The sequence below is a fragment of the Schistocerca piceifrons genome, chromosome 8 (assembly GCF_021461385.2).
Source record: "Schistocerca piceifrons isolate TAMUIC-IGC-003096 chromosome 8, iqSchPice1.1, whole genome shotgun sequence".
In the NCBI taxonomy this organism is placed as follows: domain Eukaryota; kingdom Metazoa; phylum Arthropoda; class Insecta; order Orthoptera; family Acrididae; genus Schistocerca; species Schistocerca piceifrons.
In genome coordinates, this window is record NC_060145.1 from 279,483,343 (window position 1) to 279,503,175 (window position 19,833).

Below are 19,833 nucleotides of genomic sequence, written 5' to 3' on the forward strand. Positions count from 1 at the left end.
CATTGATGATACAGAATGTCTCAAAAGTTACTGCAGCATGTGCTTACATTGTTGGCATAGTATATAATTGATTGGTAATATCTGTGTCTGAATCTCTCTAGTTTTCACGAATCCCATGTGGCCAGATATTGGAGTGTCTTTGAAATACTACAGGATAGACAACCAGCCCCCTTTGGATCATATTTCTTGTTATCAGTGTTGGATCTTCCCTCTGTTCAGCATCAATGTCATTTAATGCAGGGAAGACAGATTTCACCCACTCTATTGTGGTCCACAAAAGGATTCCTTGAAAAGCAGTTGGTGTCCATTTAGGTATCCCACTTGATGATGTACTCCTGCCCATCTCACCAGCTGAACAGATGGATCCCTTGGACTGGTTAGCCGCTGTAGAGAACAGTGGTCTGACACAAAGGTGAATTGTTTGCAAAATAAATCGTGCCGGGACTTGTTAATGGTCCATGCTGCTGTAAGGCACTCTTTCTCAGTTGTAGATTAGTTCGTCTCAGATTTTGAGAGTAATCTGGAAACAAAAGCTATCACATTTTCAGCACTTTTCAAAATTTGCGGTAGAACTGCACTCATTAAGTAACTGCTAGGGCTGGTGAAGATGTTGGTGCCATCTTAAGGGCAAGCAAAGATCTTTCTTGCACCTCCTTCCATGAAAATTTGCTGTCTCCCTGCAGTAGTTCTTGCAAGGGACATGCAACACATCAGGAATGTGCTACAAGGTTGGAAAATCTTTGGCAGCTCTTATTTTCTCTGGGTTAGAATGGACTCAACTGCCACTTTCTAGGTGCCCCATGATTTTTATTTCTGGAGCTTGAAAGAGGTACTATTCTGAATTTAGTTGACCTGCAGTCTAAACACACTGCAACTTAGCCTTAGATATTCTCCAGATGTCTTTAGAAAAATGACAATGTCATATAGATAGCAAGATAAAAGGCATAACTTCGGACTCGTAGAAAGTGTCAGGTATTAAAAAGGCAGTCATCTGCCAGGGCGTTGGAAACAATGCTCAGGATGGGCATACGTGTATAAGGAAATATCTATGTGCCCTCCTCATGTAAGTGATATTTTCCCAATTTCAGTACAAAACTAAATTTTATTTATTTGAATACATATAAGCAACTGTTCACAAGATTGCATGTGAACTGCTTATGTATGTCGTCATTACTGGCGTTCCTACAGGTTGTGTATATGCCCCAGGACAATCAGGAAATCTGGCAGTTTTTTCACCTGGGGGGGAAATGTAATTTTTTAGAATTCCGGAATTTTTTTATTTTATTTTTTTATTTATTTATTTATTTTTTTCAGTTTTCACTTATTGTAATTTTGACTGGTAAGAACTCGTTGATTATCTAACAAAGAATTTTGCTTTAATTCTCTATAAAACATAAACAAAAGAATAATACTAAAATAAAACTTAAGTTGCAAAGAAAATGTGCCATTTACAACAACAAAAATACAGTGCACACACAATTGTCTGCAGACAGCAAAATGTGCCAAAAGCTTTAAGACAAAGACTATGCAAAACTTCGTAACAACAAACTGCTTTTGATGTCTGTGATGTCAAAATTATTTATATCTTTAAGATGTTGTGGGAAAATATTATGATGGTAGTTTGAGAAGTGTTACTTCCAAAGTAAATTTCCTTTTACGCAAGATGAATTATGGTACGTGTGAGAATGTGGAATGAATTTTTTAAATCACTCTCATTCACAATTTAAACTTTGAGGAACAGCAACTTAGAAAAATTTATGGCCCAGAAGACCAGCCATTTTTGCCATTATTTAATTTGTTACTTGCACCTTTGTGTTTACCATGTCTTGAAGAATAACACATGCTGAAAAAAAGAAGAAGCTTAAAGGATAGTTTTTCATATTTATTTGGATAGTTTTTCATATTTATTTGGATAGTTTTTCATATTTATTTGGATAGTTTTTCATATTTATTTTAATACTTCCGTAGATTACAAATTATGAGGTCGGTTCTTGAGCAATTTTACGCATAACTGAATTTTCTATGGAAAACTGAAGTGCTCGACAGGTCATGTGCTCAGCCAGGTAACCCACGAAATGTTCACCTGCTGCAATTTAAGCTGTGCTGTTAGGATCCTGCCTAACAACCACCTCAGGAGGGTGGGGGGGGGGGGCATACTATGTGTGAAGGCTTAGCATCTCTTGTAACTACAGAATATTGTATTTATATTAATTTAACCTTGAATGGAGAACCCCCCCAAAGTGGTAGAAAGTTTCACTTATTGAGGGAGTGAAATATCTAGGTATGGAAGAATAACTAACGAAATTAATAGGAGGTTACAGAAGGGAGGCAATTTCTACCAAACAATAAAACATCTGATTTGGAATAATGAAGTTTCAGAAAGAGCAAAAGTCCTTATGTATAAGAATTATTACATCCCTATTGTCACCTATGGTGGAGAAACATGGACAAGACAGAAAGGGACTGGAGCAGGGGAAATGAAATTTCTCAGAGCGGTTAAGGGAAAAACAAGAATGGACAGAGTAAGGAATGTAGAGATTAGAAAGGACCTCAAACAAAAAAGTATGAGAGAAGAAATTGAAAGAAAGAGATTAAGATGGTATGGGCATGTTAAGAGGATGCATGGGCAGAGACTCCCCAAAATTACGGAAGAACTAAAGATGGATGGGAAAAGACCTAGAGGGCGCCCAAGAACACGGTGGAAAATGGAAGTGAGAAAATCTGTTGAAAGGAGAGGTGTGACCTGGCAGCAAGTGGAGGAAGAAAAGTGGTGGGAGGACCGAGCCAAATGGAGAGGACTCGTCAGCACCCAGACCCGGCAGTAGCTGGAGCATGATTCGGATATAGATAGATAGATATTAATTTAAACCATGAATTTTTCATAGTTGTGTGTTTACGAACTGTAATGTTGCTATTGGCTGGCTACAACACATGTCCTATGCTCTTAATGTCTGCTGTCATTGGCTGGTGAGATCACATGACATGAGCTGTGATTGGTTGGCAAAAGTGCATGTCACAGCGCAAACTCGATTTCAGTGGTTCAGAAGCTACCATGCTGTATTTGGTTGATTTCGTATTAATACTTTCATAATGTTAAAAATTTAGTGTAAATGTTGCTGCACATCAAAGATTTGTCGTAAAATGTGGGGAATTCTGTGCTGGTGTATAAAACCTTTTACCATTCAAAAGATTGATAAGTCCTGCAGCTCACGGGGAATGTATATTGTCACTTAAAGTGAAATAATGTACTTTCACCTGTGGTACAGTGTATTTTCACTCGGGAGGGGGGAGTGCATTTTTAACCAGGAAATCTGGGGGAAAATCCAGGAATTTATTTTTTCTTGTTTACATATACACTCTATCTTACGCAGTTCAAAGTACGTTGTCAGACTTAAAATTACAGGTAAATAACATTCTTTATAGTTTCAACTAATTAAAATTTAAATACTGCTTCTCCCCTTCCTACCATTCCCCTCAGCTTGCACCCAGTGCTGCAACCACCTCTTGCATGTAGCCTAGCATCTACCAATGAGAGGCAGGGAGGCATGAGGAGAGGTTTGTTTGGATCTGATTCTCAAAGACTGTTGGCACAGTGTCCAGTGGCCAAAAATGTAGTTGTGAGAGTGTGATTTTCCTATGTGCCCATCTGCAGCTCAGTGATCATCTTCTCGGTGAGTTGTTACCTATCCTCATTAGTATTGATTCTCAGAGTATTCGCAAAAGTTATCTGTTGCATGGATCGTTCACTGTGGTCTCATTTCATCAACATGGTGTCTGTGACACTTGAATAGCTAGCCACACGAGTGGACTTCAGTGACGGGCCAAAACGACAGGCTATTTGTGCAGGTACCTATAACGGATCGGGCCTGCCAATCTGAAACCCCTCATTTACCACTATGTGCAGGCCCTGCCCGTCGGATCTAGTCTCACCGATCTGCCCGCTGGCCGGGTCTGTTTGCGTGTAGTGTAATGCGGTGGATTTTTACGATTTATCCATGGACCCAGGACTGTGGTGCTCCTTGGCAGGCCAGAGGCCACAGGCGATGGATTTCAGGAATTGCGACTGTACATTGGACAGTGCAGCATTTTAGAGACATTTTGGCACTTTGAAAATAGTTCATACTTAGAAAGTATGTTTGATAAGAAGAAGGAAATGGCGGCAGTCACTGGTGGTTTGCACAGTATGTACTCATATATTTCTTGAAAGGAATGTCACACAGTAAATGTCAAATTAAATGAGGACAACACAACACCCAGTCCATAAGCAGAGAAAATCTCCTACCCGACCACGAACCGAACCTGGGCCCGCCACGTGGTAGGCAAAATAATGTGAACAGTGGTAGTTATGGGATGGTTGTGTTTGATGGTCAACAATGCAGGTAAGACATGTGCCACACTGGATTGTGCATGTTCAGTACAGATTAGGCATCAGTGCAGGTTGTTTACGAGTAGTGCACACTTTGTATTTGCATTCAGAGGCTGAGGTTGATGGGGAAAGACCTAACAGAGTTACAATGAGGGCAGATTGTGGGGGCCCAATTAGATGGAGCATCATTAACCAACACAGCAAACTTATTGAATTTTTCAAGAACAACTGTTTCAACAATCATGATAGCCTACACAAAACATGGGAAGACATCATCATCATGTAAACATAATAGTGGGCGAAAATCAAAGCTAAATGACAGAGATCATTGTACACTAACACAAATTGTGTCAAAACAACACAAAACTATGGCGGCTAAAGTGATTGTAGAGCTCAATAGCCATATTCGAGACCCCGTATCTACCAACACTGTCTGCCGAGAACTCCATAAAGTGAATATTCATGGATGAGATACTGTACTGAAACCATTGGTGGTGATAACCAATGCAAAGAAGTGCAAAATGTGGTGCCAGGAGCATAAATTCTGGATGGCTGGTCGGTGGAAACACATATGGTCCAACGAGTCAACGTTTTCATTATTTCCAACATCAGGCAGGGTTTACATCTTGAGAATGCCAAAAGAAACCTGCAATCGTGATTGCTTGATTCCAGTGGTTAAACATGGAGGTGGAAGTTCGATGGTGTGGGCAGCCATATCATGGTAATCTGCTGGTTTCATCATTACTCTCACAGGCCGTTTTACAGCCAACGATTATGTGAACATTGTAGGTGATCAAGTGCACTCCATGATTCAACTGTTGTTCCCCAACAATGACACCATATTTCATGGCGAAAATGCAGCCATTCACACAGCCAAGACAGTACAGTTATGGTATGAGGAACATGCAACTGAACTGCAGTGTCTTCCCTGGCGAGCACAGTCCACAGACTTGAACGTTATCAAACCCTTCTGGGCGGTATTAGAATGCAGACTCTGGAGCAGATTTCCGCCTCCATCATCACTACAGGAGTTAGAAGAGGCGCTGACTGAAGAGTGGCATAACATTCCACTGGAGGCTATGCAATCATTTTATGCCAGTACTCCAAAACGAATGGGCAAATGAGGGTCCAACTCCTTATTAATGAACCAATTCCAAATAAGTACAGGTGTTCACATTATTTTGCCTATCCCTGTATGTTCCTAAGTCTCCTCCAGGGCAAATTACAGGGACAGAAGAACAGTCCCGAACAGCAACTTCGCAAAGTCCTTCACTGCCTTGTCATTTTTGTCAGTTTCAGCCTTCTAACGGCATCCTTAGAGAGTTCAAGATCTTCCTTTATGACACCAAATGTTTGCTGTCATGTTCTTGTATCTGCTGTGTTACTGATTTATTTTTCGTGTGAGACTTGTAGGGGAGGTTAGAGTCGAGAACGCGCCACAGAAGTAGAGAGGCCTCTCCATGGCACTGCTAGTGCTTCATGGCCCGACCCATCCCCTCTCCATGAGGAATCTACTTGTACCTAACTTACACCCATTCTGTTGAAGACAGTTCGGTGCATGTTACCATATTTCTTATTGTGGTGGGATACTTAAGTGTTTTCTCGAATTCGTTTCCACATACATCTTTTATTCAATATGTTCATCACTCTGATATTGTTAAAAACATAACTTGTGTATTTGCCCATTAACCAAATCACTGCTTTTTATATATATATATTCCTCCTTCTGTTTTTGCCAGCAGTTTCACTTTCTATTCACCTTCTCCTTTTTTACCGTAATCCAGTATACAATTTTATCCCGTCGATATACACTCAATAATACGTAATAATACGTAAATCACTTCGAAACCATAAACAAAAAATTTTTTTTTTCCGCTTTGCTGCTATAAAATCCACCGTTTCCAGTCCACAAACAGTTCCTTTTAGCTATTAAACAACCCTTTCGGCAGTTTTAATAACTTTTGCTTTATTTCCATTTCCGTTTTTCTCACATCACCGATCATTTTTAGCCGCTCCCCACAGGTTTTAACGTCATTATTTCTTCATCAAACAATTGTTAGCTTCATTTCCATAATCTGCCACCACCAAACCACTCCTTTTAATACATCCTCACGTAGTTTTTTCAAAATTTTCCCGAATTTCTCCACCCTTTAACGTGTTTTGGCGGCAACACAACCACCTAACCTTTATGCACATCATTATCTACCTACACAAGTTCACCACAGGATCAACATAGCCCAGCCCTAACCAACCCTTTTTCGCCTTTTTTCACACCAGATCTCCATTTGCTTTCTAATTTTACCTTTATCTCTCCCCATATATATTTTTTCATATTTATTTTCATTTTCATTTCAGCCTCGTGTTCCACTTTCCACCCTCTAGTACCATGTCACCCTCACAACACCTTCACAACGACCCCATTAAGTTTTATTTACATTCCCTCCGCAAACATGCCTTCGCCCTAGCCAGATTACACTCCCATATTTTATTTTCTCAGGCTTGTCTGACATTTGGCATCACCCCCAAAGGCCTCACACTTAAAGTTCCCATCTCTGGCTGCAACCCTTCTTTCCATCAGTCCCTATACCAGTTCCAAACCAAACAATCCATTGCCCTCACCCACCTAATCCTTCACCTACACATCCACTCAGCCAATCAACACGCCCATCAACTCCTATCCTTTATAAAAATCCTCAATCTTTCTTCTCCCACATCCACACCTGTTGTTCAGAGCATCCTCCTACAGGCCAACCGCAAATTAGAACAGCATGCCACCCTCCACCTTAAAAAACTATCCAATCTCCTGGTTTCCCACCTCCGGAAAGGCAACTCACTCACCCTTCACAACCTTTCCAGCAATCCTCAACCTCCTCTCATTGCACACAAACCCAGTCTCTCCCATCTACTCAATCTCCCACTTCCAGCTCCACTCCCTCCAAAACCTCAAAATTCCAATCAACGCAATCTGGAACCACAACACCCCAATTCAGTAGTTAACCTTTCCTCCAAACCTCTCTCCCAATCCGAAACCTCTGTCCTATCCAAAGGCCTCACCTTCAGCCCCACTCCCAGATTTAACCAAACAGCCCTCGTCAAAGATTTACTGTCCTACACCCGTACTCTCTGCTGGAAATATCACTTTGCCACGAAGAAAAATGATCCTAATCCTACTCCTAATGATCCAACTCCCCAAGACACTATCCAAATTGAACCATGCCTGGAACAGTTCCGTCCTCCGTCACAGCGGGACCCACCTCCTCTTCCTCAAAATCACCCTCTCCTAACCTTCCAGGAATTTCTGACTTCCAGCCTTGCCTCTCAATCCTTCTTAAAAAACCTTAATCCTACTCCCAACATCACCACTGCTGAAGCCCAGGCTATCCGTGATCTGAAGGCTGACCGATCCATCGTCATTCTTCCGGCGGACAAGGGTTCCACAACTGTGGTACTTGATCGTCGGGAGTATGTGGCTGAGGGACTGCGTCAGCTTTCAGACAACACTACTTACAAAGTTTGCCAAGGCAATCCCATTCCTGATGTCCAGGCGGAGCTTCAAGGAATCCTCAGAACCTTAGGCCCCCTACAAAACCTTTCACCCGACTCCATCAACCTCCTGACCCCACCAACACCCCGCACCCCTACCTTCTACCTTCTTCCCAAAATTCACAAACCCAATCATCCCGGCCGTCCCATTGTAGCTGGTTACCAAGCCCCCACCGAACGCATCTCTGCCTACGTAGATCAACACCTTCAACCCATTACATGCAGTCTCCCATCCTTCATCAAAGACACCAACCACTTTCTCAAACGCCTGGAATCCCTACCCAGTCTGTTACCCCCGGAAACCATCCTTGTAACCATTGATGCCACTTCCTTATACACAAATATTCCGCATGTCCAGGGCCTCGCTGCGATGGAGCACTTCCTTTCACGCCGATCACCTGCCGCCCTACCTAAAACCTCTTTCCTCATTACCTTAGCCAGCTTCATCCTGACCCACAACTTCTTCACTTTTGAAGGCCAGACATACCAACAATTAAAGGGAACAGCCATGGGTACCAGGATGGCCCCCTCGTATGCCAACCTATTCATGGGTCGCTTAGAGGAAGCCTTCCTGGTTACCCAGGCCTGCCAACCCGAAGTTTGGTACAGATTTATTGATGACATTTTCGTGATCTGGACTCACAGTGAAGAAGAACTCCAGAATTTCCTCTCCAACCTTAACTCCTTTGGTTCCATCAGATTCACCTGGTCCTACTCCAAATCCCATGCCACTTTCCTTGACGTTGACCTCCACCTGTCCAATGGCCAGCTTCACACGTCCGTCCACATTAAACCCACCAACAAGCAACAGTACCTCCATTATGACAGCTGCCACCCATTCCACATCAAACGGTCCCTTCCCTACAGCCTAGGTCTTCGTGGCAAACGAATCTGCTCCAGTCCGGAATCCTTGAACCATTACACCAACAACCTGAAAACAGCTTTTGCATCCCGTAACTACCCTCCCGACCTGGTACAGAAGCAAATAACCAGAGCCACATCCTCATCTCCTCAAACCCGGAACCTTCCACAGAAGAACCCCAAAAGTGCCCCACTTGTGACAGGATACTTTCCGGGACTGGATCAGATTCTGAATGTGGCTCTCCAGCAGGGATACGACTTCCTCAAATCCTGCCCTGAAATGAGATCCATCCTTCATGAAATCCTCCCCACTCCACCAAGAGTGTCTTTCCGCCGTCCACCTAACCTTCGCAACCTCTTAGTTCATCCCTATGAAATCCCCAAACCACCTTCCCTACCCTCTGGCTCCTACCCCTGTAACCGCCCCCGGTGTAAAACCTGTCCCATGCACCCTCCCACCACCACCTATTCCAGTCCTGTAACCCGGAAGGTGTACACGATCAAAGGCAGAGCCACGTGTGAAAGCACCCACGTGATTTACCAACTGACCTGCCTACACTGTGAAGCGTTCTATGTGGGAATGACCAGCAACAAACTGTCCATTCGCATGAATGGACACAGGCAGACAGTGTTTGTTGGTAATGAGGATCACCCTGTGGCTAAACATGCCTTGGTGCACGGCCAGCACATCTTGGCACAGTGTTACACTGTCCGGGTTATCTGGATACTTTCCACTAACACCAACCTGTCAGAACTCCGGAGATGGGAACTTGCCCTTCAGCATATCCTTTCTTCTCGCTATCCGCCAGGCCTCAATCTCCGCTAATTTCTAATTTCAATTTGCCGCCGCTCATACCTCACCTGTCTTTCAACTTCATCTTTGCCTCTGTACATCCGCCCCGACTGACATCTCTGCCCAAACTCTTTGCCTTTACAAATGTCTGCTTGTGTCTGTGTATGTGTGGATGGATATGTGTGTGTGTGCGAGTGTATACCTGTCCTTTTTTCCCCCTAAGGTAAGTCTTTCCGCTCCCGGGATTGGAATGACTCCTTACCCTCTCCCTTAAAACCCATATCCTTTTGTCTTTCCTTCTCCTTCCCTCTTTCCTGACGAGGCAACCATTGGTTGCGAAAGCTAGAATTTTGTGTGTATGTTTGTGTTTGTTTGTGTGTCTATCGACCTGCCAGCGCTTTTGTTTGGTAAGTTTCATCATCTTTCTTTTTTTATATATATATATATATATATATATATATATATATATATATATATATATATATATATATATATATATATATATATATATATATATATATATATATATATATATATATATATATATATATATATATATTAAAAAAAATCACTGGTTTTTTTTAAATATATATAGTAGTAACTTTCTCCTTATCTGAAGAAAATGTTAGTCTGTACATTGTTTGTGGAAGTCCTTGTTATTTGAGCAATTTTCTTCCTGGTCTACCAGCAGTTGATCGCCCTCTCTACACGTGCACTGATGAGGCACAGCATCAACAAGATTGCATTTACTGCAGAGGTTAGTGTCATGTAAACCAAAGGCAAAGAGATGCTCATTAGTGTTGAAAATGTTACTGACTACCTTGTACCACGCTGTTCTCACGTCTGACGAAGGAAAACCACTACTGATGTTTTTACAGACTACATTCCATGCTATTCCAGCATATTTAGTTGCTATGTAATTTTTCATTTCATGTTTCCTTTTTTCTGCTAAAATCGCATTTTCTCTAATTTTTTGGATTTTAAAATCTTTTTGCTGATGTCACTTTATTCAAGGTAAAAATACCTAATATGTTTTCGTTTAAAATTAGTTTTTGTGTATTTATCGATGACTCTACATTTTCTGGCCTGACAATGTTGTATAGTTTTGCTGTAATGCATCCCACATTGTTACACGCTATGCTTCATGTTCGTTTGACGTACAGTGCCATCACTTTAGACTTGATGTTGGTTAGTCCCATTCCTCCATTGCTTGGATCCAACACAGTTGTCTTCACTCGAAACAGTTCCCCTTTCCATAAAAACTTTGCTAAGGTGGAGATGATTGTCATCACCATCAATGATGGAATGGGGAGAACCTGTGCTATGTAGTAGACCTTCGATAACGTATACGTGTTGATAAACTGTTTTCTCTACAACTGGCCTATGCTACATTGACAGTTTTCAGTCAAAGCTCCCTTTATTTTTCTTGCCACCTCCTGCCAATTTCTTGCTTTCATTCTTAAAAGGTAAGTTGTCAGTGCTATTCCAAGGGCCTTAAGTTCACTGACATGGTTCACCCACTCAATTAACAAGTTAGCAAGCCCCTTTATATTTAGAAATTTACTTTTGTTTTCATTTACCTTTGCACCTAATGCGGAACAAAATTTTGCAAGAACTATCTAATTATATCACATCTGCTTGGCCTCTGACGATTACGCCTATATTGCCTGCCTAAACACCTACCACGGTCTTTGCTCCATGGATAGTAATGTCTGTTAGTCTGTACTGTAGCTGCCTCAGGAAAGGTTCCCGTGATATAACATACAGAAGCATGGATAAGGGGCTTCCTTGGGTAACACCCCTTTTTATTTCAGTTTTGTCAGTTGACAGTTAATGGAGCTTTGTGCAGTAACACCCATTGCCGTGTTCTTGATGATGTTGATGGTTTTTGGCAGGAAGCCCATTCAGCGCATTGTCTCTATCAGATATTTGTGATTAATTTGATCAAATGCCTTATGGAAGTCTATGGAAAGCAGTCCACATTTTATGTTAATTGTCTGTGTTAGCACAATGGCATTGCGGTACAAAGCTGCAGTTTGTAAAATTCGCCTTCTAAAGGCAAAAGTCTGCAGTTGGCCTATGATGATGTCAGCGGTGCATGGTATAAACCGCTTATTAGTTACTCGAGCTATAAACTCTGCAGGCACTGGCTTTCCTCGTAAGACTTCATTGACAATTTGGTGAACTTTTCTCCGGGCCCAAAAATGTTTGTGTAATTCAGTGGGCAGTCCGTCAGGTCCTGGAGATTTCCTAGTGGGGGAGCTGCTCGTGAGAAATGTTTTCATCATCATCTTGCGATATTCATGGAAGATATGTACCAAAGAACTCATGATATTTCTATGTTTGTTTTTTCTGATGCATGCATGCATTCATAGTACACTGAGATTTCTTTAATTATTCCCTTCTGGGTGGCGATTTGGTACCATTATCGATTTGAAGTTCATCCATGAAAACGCTTGTTCTGTTCTTGGTGTGTCTTATAAGATGGTACAATGCAACTATCTCATCTTCAATGACTGACTTTTCTTTGGCTTTTATCTTAAGTCCGTCCAGTTCCTTATTTTTCAAACTGACTAACTTTGATTTTATTTGCTTGATTTTTTTTAATCTTGTAGGAACTGAATCTGTCTGATCGTAGAGGTCCTTTAGAATACTATAGTAGAATTCTATAGTCTGTTTCCTTTCTCTGACCTTATCTGTACTACAAGATATTAAAACTTTCCTTAGCTTCGGTTTTGCCGTAGGGTCCACCATTCTAGAACAGTTGGAAAGTTGTTCAGTGAACGGAGACAATTACCCAAGCACTGGTTAGGGCATCTTCTAAGTCATCTTCTGATAGTAATGATATATTCAGATTCCACTGGCTTCTTACTCTTTGGGTAGGTTGTGGTTTAAATTTATGCAGGTTGACAATGCACTGTGATCGGAAAAACTAGGGGAACAGTTTGTGTTTTCAACACTTTGTCTGTTAAATTATAGGGTACGTAAATTCTGTCAGTTCTACATTCAGCTAAGCAGATGGACACACAGCACCTCTGAAATAATAGATATAATGCAGTGGGTAATGACTGACAATAATGAACATAGTAGAACCAACGTTTTATTGGCAGTCACCTATAGTGTTGGTTTACACAACTCTTCCCTGTCTTATACACTTCTTTCAGGAAGCCTACTTTTTTCTGAAGTTATGTCTGAAATCAGTGAACGTATTTTAAATGTGTGTTGCGACTCCAAGGAAATGCGTACTTTTGTCGTGTTATTGAAATAAAATAACATCTGTGGTCTTAGTGAAACACATATACCATTTGGCTTGCTTTCTCCACCTAAAAACCAGTTCATTACATCAACGTTAATACTTACGATTTTTGCTCACACATTTAGAAATACAGAAGTCCCTGCATATTTTTTTGTCAACTTAAGTCTTTATTCACCCTTTAGATCGCAAAATTTGTCAGGGAAAATGCTAAAACTTGTCTGGAAATAGGGAAACTTGGGGCAACCCTGACTATCCATGTTCATGTGTAAATCCCTGATGTCAAGTGCTTCACTACCATTACAGTTTTGCTTTCGTTTCTCCAAGGTACTAAGTATTGGTAAGCAATAGGTACATTTTTACTGAGAGATGGAACAATACAAGCAATAATAAACTAGCATCGCCCACTGTTGCTTACTTGTGAATAATCTTTTTGCTGACTTCACATAAACATAGCCCAATTTAATTTATTTATATTAATAGTCACTCTAAAATTATTTCTCCTATTGATATTTAGGACAAAATAATAATGTTACAGCCCATCATGATATGCAGCTAGACTGCACTTACATCACTGACTATTGTAAGTGACTCTTTTACGTAATGATTAATCTCTCTCTCCCTCTCTCTCTCTCTCTCTCTCTCTCTCTCTCTCTCTCTCTCTCTCTCTCTCTCTCTCTCATTTATAACACAATCAGCAGTATAATATTTGTCACCACCTTGTTATTTACTTTCAAGAAAAAAATTGTGTCTCTTCCTTCCTGCCTATCATTTTATTTTCCGATGTATTTCTGTAAAATCAATCACCAATAGTTGTAATATAATTCCTTCTTTTTTTTCATTTTTATTCACTAAATTCTACCCAGATAATATCGTCACAACTAGGCATATCACTAATAAATTGCATTTATCAGCTGTGTTTTTGTTTTTGTTCAACTAAGGTTTGAATCCTTCCTCGGGCATGGATGTGTGTGATGTCCTTAGGTTAGTTAGATTTAAGTAGTTCTAAGTTCTAGGGGATTGATGACCTCAGATATTAAGCCCCATACTGCTCAGAGCCAAAGATCTGTACCCAAAGACTGGAAGTTACACAAGTCACACCAATAACAAGAAAGGAAATACGAGTAATCCGTTGAATTACAGACTCACCTCACTAACATTGATTTTCAGTGGGATTTTGGAACATATACTGTGCTCGAATATTATGAATCACTTCGAAGAAAATGATTTGTTGACAGATGGCCAACATGGAGTCAGAAAATATTGTTTTTGTGAAACACAGCTAGCTCTTTATTCTCACAAACTAATGAGTGCTATCGACGGGACGTCACACTGACTCAATAGTTTTAGATTTCCAGAACACTTTTGACACAATTCCTCACAAGCGACTTCTAATCAAATTGTGTGCCAGTGGAGAGTAGTCTCAGTTGTGTGACTGGATTTGTGATTTCCTGTCAGAAAGGTCATAGTTCGTAATAATTGACGGCAAGTCATTAAGTAAAATAGAAGTAATATCCGTGTTCCCCAAGAAAGTGTTATAGGCCCTCTGTTGTTCCTCATCTATATAAATGATTTAGGAGACAATCACCAGATCATCCAAAACTAATTACAAAATGATTTTGACAAGATATCTGTATGGTGCAAAAAGTGACAGTTGACTCTAAAGCCTGAAAAGTGTTAAGTCATCCCCTTGAGCACAAAAAGAATCCACTGAATTTCAGTTGCAAAATAAATCACACAAATCTAAAGACTGTTATCTCAACTAAATACTCAGGGATTACAATTACAGGTAAGTTAAATTGGAATAATCACGTAGATAATGTTGTGTGGAAAGCATACTAAAGACTGTGATTTATTGGCAGAACACTTAGAAAATGTAACAGGTCTACAAGAGAGTTCTTACACTATGCTTGTCTGCCCTCTTCTGAAGTGTTGCTGTGTGGTGTGGGATCCACACCAGATTGGATTGAAGGAGACATCGAAAAAGTTCAAAGAAGGGCAGCTCGTTCCCAGTCAAACACAAGTGTTTTGCACTGCTACAGGATCATCTCATGAAATTTCAATCACCAACTTTCTCCTCAGGGTGACAATATTCTGTTGGTACCCGCCTATGTAGGGAGAAATGATCATCATAATAAAATATAGGAAATCTGAGTTTACATGGAAAGATTTAAGTGTTTGTTATTTTCCACACGCCGTTAGAGATTGGAACAGTAGAGTAGTAGCTTGAAGGTGGTTCGATGAAGTCTCTGCCAGGCACTTAATTGCAAATTGCAGAGTAATTATGTAAATGTAGATGGTGGGAATTATGAGTGCAAATTCGCCAACAGAGTCATCAGATATGAAAACCAGCCACCTACAAACAGTGGAAACTCCTGCTTGTTGAACTGGCACTGACAGATAGACTAGTGACTAAAGTAGCCACTGTCATTTGATGTGGATATGCAGTGGAATGGGTCATTTTTGTAGTCTTTGCACAGGCTCTCTGAAAATCTGTAGCTAAGGAACATTTCTCACTAATACAAGGCCACTTCGGTACTCTAGCCAGCTCAACACAGTGTAGTCTCCCTATTTGTTCCCACCCTAATAATTGCGCAGAAGGAAGGCAGGAAGTCAAATTGCGAGGTGTTTTTGTCATGTGTATACTATATACAAAAAAGTAAAGTTACATCCATATCTGGTGTTTCTTGGTAAATGTTTCATTTTTGTATAAAAATGTAAATAGTGTTTTATAACGTGTTTTCTACATCACAAAATTTCTATCAAGCTCCTTTATGGAAATTGTACTGTTAAAAATATTGATTCTTTCACATTTTCGAAATCTGTGGTACAGCTTAACCGTATCTGCATTACAGGTATTTCACCTGCAGAAGTCCGATCAAGCACACCGATCAACAGCAGTTCATCGTCACAACAAGAGCAGAATGGACACGCAAAGGAAGGTGAAAAGCAACCACAACCAGCAGTTGGTGCCTACGCAGTGTCCAGAATACCAAGAATCAAGTCATTAGGTGGGCTGAGGTTAAAGGAGTTGAGAAGCACTCTCTCAAGAGAAGACCAGTTTTAGTACAAATGAGACATTATATTGTACAGTTAGTGCTTATGTGTGGTACACAAGAGGTATTGAAGACATCAGTGGAAATGGAGGGGAGGGGGGAGATTTACTTATAATACGCCTGTGCAGAGTAAGTGGAAATGTTCCTGCAGTTTTTTTAACTCTGAAGATAAACTGTATTCTAGATTTTCTCAGACAACAAATAATATCACTTCCAATATGAATCACTATACTCTGAGATACTGAACTATAGTAAGGGTTGTCAATATGGATCAGAGCAATGAAGACTGGTTCTGAGATACTGAACTACAGTTAGGGTTGCACCAGAGCAGTGAAGACTTGTTGCACCAGTAACTGATAAAATTACAATGAAGTGTATTCTGCACCTCAGGCATCTCAGTGTTTGTAGATAGTGTAAGATAATAGTGAGACAGGGCTCTTTTGACTGCTTCTGTCACTTGAATGTCTTAAATGAATTAAATGTATTAAATGTTTTACACAGTTCTATGTAAGTTATAAAAAATATACTCTCTTAACAATTTACTATCTTGAAATTGTTTTGTTTGAAATTTTGAACTTAAGTATTGAGTAAACAGCTTCAGACCTTTGATTACTTTACAAACGAGTTACAATAGTGTGAAAAGGAAAGTTGCTAATCACCATATAGCAGAGTGCCTGAGACTACAGATTGTAGGATCGCAAGTGCATATCTGTTCCAGTAGGACCGTACTCAGTAAAGCTCTGTAATGTTCAAGCTAACTTTCAGGTTGTGGACAGCTTTGTGTTCCAGTAACTGTCAATTACATAAGTTACATATACATGCCACCAAGGGTGGTGCAGTGGTTAGCACACTGGACTCCCATTCCAGAGGATTGCGGTTCAAACCTGCATCCAACCATCCTGATTTAAGTTTTCCATGATTTCCCTAAATCGCTTCAGTGAAATTCAGAGATGGTTTCTTTGAAAGGGCACAGCCGACTTCCACATTGTTCCCTAATCCGATGGGACCGATGACCTCGCTGTTTAGCTCCCTCCCCCAAATCAACTGACAAACATACATGCCTATCTACATAGGTTCGCATAGACATGCCAACTTATATAAATCAAGTAAATTATCGACAAGTGTGAAATTATCTTTATGACCAATACCCAATGCACAATCATTGCCAGTCTTCGAATAAACTGGACACTAGCATATGTAGCTATGAATTTAATTCAATTCTTGGTAGATTATATAGCAGTCAGGTGAAACAATAAATGTAGTTTATATCTCACAAAAGAAAGGACATACAAAAATGAAACAACAGTCAAATGTAAACAGTATTAATGTAATCTCACTGTTTGACAGTAGATAGGTGTGAATTTATGGTGACGCACACCAGGATTTGGAACCAGAAATTCTTTTATATGTTAACAGACACGAAAACATTAGACAAAGTTGGGCCTTTCAGGGATTAGGTCTGAAAGTTGGAAAAACATCATTTGTCAAAAGTGTAGCTGCTGTCGTGGAGCTGAGGGGAGGCACCTGGAGCAGTAGCAGATTCTGTTTTGTATGCAATATTTAGTTTAGTTTTTGTTTTCACATACTTCTCCAAAGAAGTGTATTTGCTTGTATATTTTAATGTGTAGACTAGTGTTTAGTAACTTCCTTTAACTTATTAAGGTGTGTTTTTTTCATGCATTACGTTTGGCTGATCCGACTTTGACTTGTAGTATAAACTAGAAGCAGGATAGCAGCAGAACTTAAATTTGCACCCAGCTACGTCTTCGGTTAGTGTTACATTACTTGTGATATAGATAAAAATTGATTAAACCTGGTTAGGAACTGCAACTATTGTATACAGATGTTGGGCAAATTTGGCCACTGTCTGTAAAGTACTGGAAGCTTTGTTGGCCGTAGGCCATGGTCTTAAGGGCTTCAGGCTGCTGCCATGGACTAGTGGTGTTGGGGCACTTAAGACATGTGCTTTGGCACTTCTTGATTGCATAGCATCACTTGGCATCCCTGATGCTGGTGCACCTTCAGATTTGCAAGTCTCAGGCAATTGGCACTTACCTGGTGGGGATGGGCAAACAGTGGAAGAGTCATGGATCTCTGGACGGAAGACGGAAGGAGGTACTCAGCTGCATGGCTGTCCCCTTAAGCCTTAAAAACAGGTTTGAGGTATTGCCCACTACCGAAAGTACATCTACACCAGAACAGAATCCCCCACCAGTTGGGACTGCGGCCTATCTTCCAGAGAGGTGTGGACAAGCTCAGAAGGTGGGATTGCTTGTCATTCAGAGCTCAGTGAAATACTGGGAAGGTCAGAAAAGAATCTGTTTCCTTGTTGAAGGGGAGGTGTTCTTGTTAGAGATGTGGAGGAGACTCTGCCAGCAGCAATTGAGCACAGTGGGTACATCCAGCTGCAAATCATGTCTCACGTCAGAATGAATGACATCTGCTGCCTGGGTTGAGAGGTTATCCTTGGTTCCTACACGTGGCTTGCTGATTTGATGAAGACAGTGAGCCTTGCTCTCAGGGTGAAAGTAAAGCTATGTTTTGCAGCATAATTCTCAGAACCGATCACAGTCCTCTGGTTGACTTGGCTCCAAGAGGCTCTGGTGATTCTGTGACAATATGGCATGCGAATTTTCTGACCTCAGCCATCAGATGGAGAAACATAGGATCCTTTTAATAAATCGGGCATGATGTATGCACAGGAGGCTGCTACTAGGGTAGCAGAGTGAGTGTGGCATGTACATGTGGCATTTTAGAATAGAGAAATCCCAGCAAGATGCGTTCCAGTTCCAGACAGGATAGCATTGATCGGAGAAAGAAAATGTTAGTACTATTAGTTAACTGTCGAAATGTCTGTGGAAAGGCCCTGGAATTACTCATGCTTATAAACACTAACTATGTCCACATAGTACTATGGACAGAAAGCTGGCTAAAACCAGATGTTAAGATTAACAAATGTGTACACCCCGACTGGAATGTACAGGGTGTCCTACCCAAACCTCCCTGACTTAAAGGACCCAGGAGAGGAAAACTACAGTAGATACGACAATGAAAAATGAACTACGTTGTAGAGAATCTCAAAGAATTTATATTCCCGCATCAGAAGTGCCAAGTATCATCGCCAGAGTGCAGCATGCTCGCATCAAGTAAAAATGGCGACTCCACAGCAGCGCATGCAAGCAGTAGTGTGGTTTGCAGAAACAAAATCGCCAATTTCTGTGCAAAGAAATTATCGTCATATGTATGAATGTGATCCACCTGATGTGAAAACAATTAGGAATGGTGTAGGAAGTTTCTGGCAACAGGTGGTGTTCTGAAACATTCTGGCGGTGCACGTGATGGAGTTTCAGAAGAGACAGTGGAGTACATCAGACAAACATTTCTCAGAAGCCCACGTAAGTCAATTCGTCACGCATCCATGCAACTTGGTGTAGTGTAGTGTAGTGTAGTGCACCAGCTTCTTCGTATGGGTGCTTACAAGGTGCAAATTCTGCAACATCTGATGCCGAACGACACACCATGCTGACAATAATTTGCTGTGAATATGCTGCAGTGTATTGATGTGGATGACAACTTCCTGGACATCTGTTTATTCTCAGATGAGGTAACCTTTCATCTATCAGGAAGGGTTAATAGGCACAATGTTCGAATTTGGGGTTCGCAAAATCTGACGCTGTCATTGAACATGTTTGTGATAGCCCTAAACTAAACGTCTGGTGAGTGCTAATGCACAACAGGATTTTTGGACCATTCTTCTTTGTAGAACAAACAGTAAATGGGTCAGTGTATCTGGACATCTTGGAGCAGTTTGTGTACTCTCAGATATAAGACTTGCAACCCAATATAATTTTTCAACAAGATGGAGCTTCACCGCATTGGTCAACGGCTGTTTGCAAGTTCCTGCATAGGAATATTCCCAATCGTTGGATTGGATATGGAGGACACATTGCCTGGCCACCAC

The 19,833-nt window shown here is 40.9% G+C and overlaps 1 protein-coding gene across 1 annotated transcript in view; it reads left to right on the forward strand.

Annotated features, from left to right (window-relative positions):
• Positions 1-16,425, forward strand: part of LOC124711991 — a 156,529-nt gene extending 140,104 nt beyond the window's left edge. The window contains exon 13 of the mRNA XM_047242276.1: positions 15,672-16,425. Coding sequence (XP_047098232.1) covers positions 15,672-15,883 — 212 coding nt within the window. The 3' untranslated portion in view covers positions 15,884-16,425. The remainder of the gene's footprint in view (positions 1-15,671) is intronic.
• Positions 16,426-19,833: the final 3,408 nt, after the last annotated feature.